The 3,548-nt window shown below is 37.4% G+C and overlaps 1 protein-coding gene across 1 annotated transcript; it reads right to left on the bottom strand.

Annotated features, from left to right (window-relative positions):
• Positions 1 to 2,093: 2,093 nt before the first annotated feature.
• On the bottom strand, positions 2,094 to 3,221 carry LOC142163853 (acetylajmalan esterase-like). The gene has a single exon (XM_075221001.1). The coding sequence runs from the start codon at positions 3,219 to 3,221 to the stop codon at positions 2,094 to 2,096; it is 1,128 nt and encodes a 375-aa protein (XP_075077102.1).
• Positions 3,222 to 3,548: the final 327 nt, after the last annotated feature.

The raw sequence follows: 3,548 nt of genomic DNA, 5'->3' as shown, positions 1-3,548 counted from the left end.
CGACATGAAACAAAAATGATCTGAACCACGTCCGTAACTCATCCGAGCCATTCTGGACCCCGTCCAAATATACCAACAAGTCCCATAACATAATACGAACTTACTCGAGGCTGCAAATCATGCATAACAACATCAAAATCACGAATAGCGTCTCAAATAGCACTTAATGAACTTTGAATCTTTCAACTTCCCAAAACCTATGCCGAACCTTATCAAATCAACTCGTAATGACCTCAAATTTTGTACACCAGCCCCAAATGACATAAGGAAACTATTCCAATTAATGAAATCACAATCCGAATCCGATATCATCAAAGTCAACTCCCAGTCAAACTTATAAATATTTCAAACCTTCAAATTTTCAACTTTCGCCAATGACAGCCGAAACCTTCTAGAAATATCCAAATGCAAATTTGGGCATACGCCCAAATCCGAAATCACCATCCGGACCTAACGGAACCTTCAAAACTCCAAACCGAGGTCAAATACTAAAAATTCAAACTTGGTCAAATCTTCCAACTTAAAGTTTCAAACATGAAATTCATTCTTCCAAACAAATTACGAAACACCTGAAAACCAAAGCGGACGATACACATAAGTCATAATACATCATACATAGCTAATCAAGACTTCAAATAGCTGAACGGAGAGCAGATACTCAAAACGATCGGTCGGGTCATTACACTAGCAGACTAAGACAAAACACTATCAGACTAGCCCCACCCCCAGCATAAAGAAGAAAAACGCTCGACTACCCTTACCCTCCAGCCATAATTCTCGACCTCCACACCTTTCTATGAAGAGCCAAGTCCTCAGAGATCTGAAATCTCGCCATGTCCTGCCTGATCACCTCAGCCCAATACTTCTTAAGCCTCCCTCTACCTCTTCTTACGCCTGCCAAAGTCAACCACTCACACCTCCTAACTGGGGCATCAAGGCTTCTCCTTCGCACGTGTCTAAACCATCCGAGCCTCGCTTCTTCATCTTGTCGTCCAAGGGAGCCACGCCCACCTTCTCCCAAATAGCATCATTCCTAATCTTATCCAGCATAGTATGCCCACACATCCATCTCAACATTCTCATTTCTGCTACTTCCAATCTCTGGATATGCGACTTCTTGACTGGCTAACACTCGGCTCCATACAACATGGCTGATCTAACCACTGCTGTATAGAACTTACCTTTAATTTTTTGTGGCACCTTCTTGTCACACAGAACACCAGATGCTAACCTCCATTTCATCCATCCCACCCCTACTCTGTGCGTGACATACTCGTTTATCTCCCCATCCTCCTGATAATTGACCCAAGGTAATTTCTCTCTAGAAAATATGCGTAACCTTCTCTTCCCCAATGTTAATGCCCTATTAGAATTTGTCTTTTTATTTTATTTCTTCCACATATTTTCTCCCTTATATATTTAATATTTTATTCTTTTGCATGTTTGTCTAAGATTAAATATTTTTTTATATTTGCAGTTATCTATTTGTTATCAACTAAATTTACAATAAGAAATATTTTACTGCACGAAGATCGGATCAATTAACTAGACACCAATATATAATATGACAAATGCTTACCTTTGCGTCTTTGGTTGCACTACCGTTGATCTTATCAAACAAACATATGCCAAGCATTCCTAATGTTCAATTAGATGCGTTTAACTGAATTTTAGCTTAATCATGATTTCTTGCATAACATATTTTCTCACCCTTACAAGCTCATGCCATATACCCATTGAGTTAGAATTCAGGTTCTCTTGGTTATAACTCATATTTCCTTTGTGAGGAGGTTACAGTATATATCCCTTGCAACATGTTGGTCCATCGTTCTAAGGGCAAATCTCAATTTTTAGCTAATACCTCTTCTCAGTGTTTTCATTTAAAAACATGCAGATATATCTCGTGCAGGAAAATAGTTTATATACCGCATATACAAAAAAATATTATCTTATATTAGTTTGATTGTTTACAACAAGAATAAATACCAGTTACATATATAAAAGCGCTTCTTCGCCATGAAACACACCCCTTACAATCTATACCCAGGTAATGCCACATCCTTTTAATTTCAATAAAACCCCAAGATCAAGATCTACTGCAGACATTGAAATTCTTTAGCTAAGATGACACTTAATAGGTCTTCTGCGACATAATAATATGCTTCTTCTGTAAGATGTATGCCATCCCAATGCAAATATTTTTCAGAATCAGAGCAAGCTGGAACTTCATATGTTCCACAAACTCTATCCTCGTTATAATTATATGGACCTCCAATTCCACAGCATGCTTTGAGTATTGATTTTTTATGGAATCCAAAATAGCCCGGGCGTTCCAGAATTGATTTAAAAGTACCATAATTATCTCCATAATGAATAGCAACATCCGGATATTCAAGTTTTAGTATGGATAGAGCCCTCTCCAAATAATCGTTGTGATACATGGCGAAATCATTGTAGGATTTCAAACATCCGAACTCATCGTAATCTTTATAATCCAAGCTTGAGAACTTAGTAAGGTAATAGGGGAAACAACCATTAGGATAAATCCCAGGAACCACTATACGCTTTGCCCCGTATTTCATCACCTGTTTAATGCCTTTTACAATGGCCTTGACTATATGTGGGACAAAAGTTTTAGCTTCTTCAATGGATTTCCCCTGTGAAAATGCTTGGTAATAGTCATTTCCTCCAATTTCACCGAACATAAAAAGAGATTTTCCAAGAAGTTTAGAACACTTTCGTATAGTGTAGCATGTGGCTTTTAGGTAGGTGGTCAACCAGCCAAGTTGAACTTTAAGTGACCTGTTGTACGTAGGCATGCTAATATTTCTAGCTTCATAATAAGGGTTTCTTAATGCTGTAGATCCTCCTACTGCGAAGTTTACACCATGGCTAAAATTAGCTTCTTTTTGCAAGTAAGGTTTGAGAAGTGGAAGGTTAAGAGCCTTAGCAATATAGTCTATAGTAAGACGGCCATCAGAGAATCTACCAGTGGGTTCGCCAAAGAAATTTCGACCATAAGGATAATGGTCGGCACGGTAAGTTATTTTTGCATTCGGTAAGCGGACTAAGTTTCCTGTATCTGCAAGCGAATCGCCAACATGGAAAATATATTCATAAGGACAAGTATTGGGAATTCTTGAGCTATTATTATTAGCAGCATAAGCAAAAGCTAAGAAAGATAGAGGTAGGAAAAAAGAAGGTAGAACTAAAGAAGCCATTTGGAATAGCATACCGATGCTAGATGCAAGGCGTAATATTTATATAGAAAGGATTAGGTACTGGACCTTTTCTCTTTATTTACATTTGTCGAAATCTTTTTCAAATGAAATGAAATTTTAGGTGGTTAGGATTTCCTTCCTTCTTTTTTCTTTTTTCTTTTTCCCTTCTTTTCCTCATGATATTGATGGTATTCTAGAAAAACAAAACATAAACTGTTATCATAGTGCTTCAAATAAAACGAATACGTACTTTTTTTCCTAACTTGAAGGCTTGTTAATTAGGTCTTATGTACATATGCTCTAGTCCATACCAAACTATTAGTATCA

The sequence above is a fragment of the Nicotiana tabacum genome, chromosome 9 (assembly GCF_000715075.1).
Source record: "Nicotiana tabacum cultivar K326 chromosome 9, ASM71507v2, whole genome shotgun sequence".
Classification (NCBI taxonomy): domain Eukaryota; kingdom Viridiplantae; phylum Streptophyta; class Magnoliopsida; order Solanales; family Solanaceae; genus Nicotiana; species Nicotiana tabacum.
This window is presented reverse-complemented; position numbering and strand designations above follow the sequence as displayed.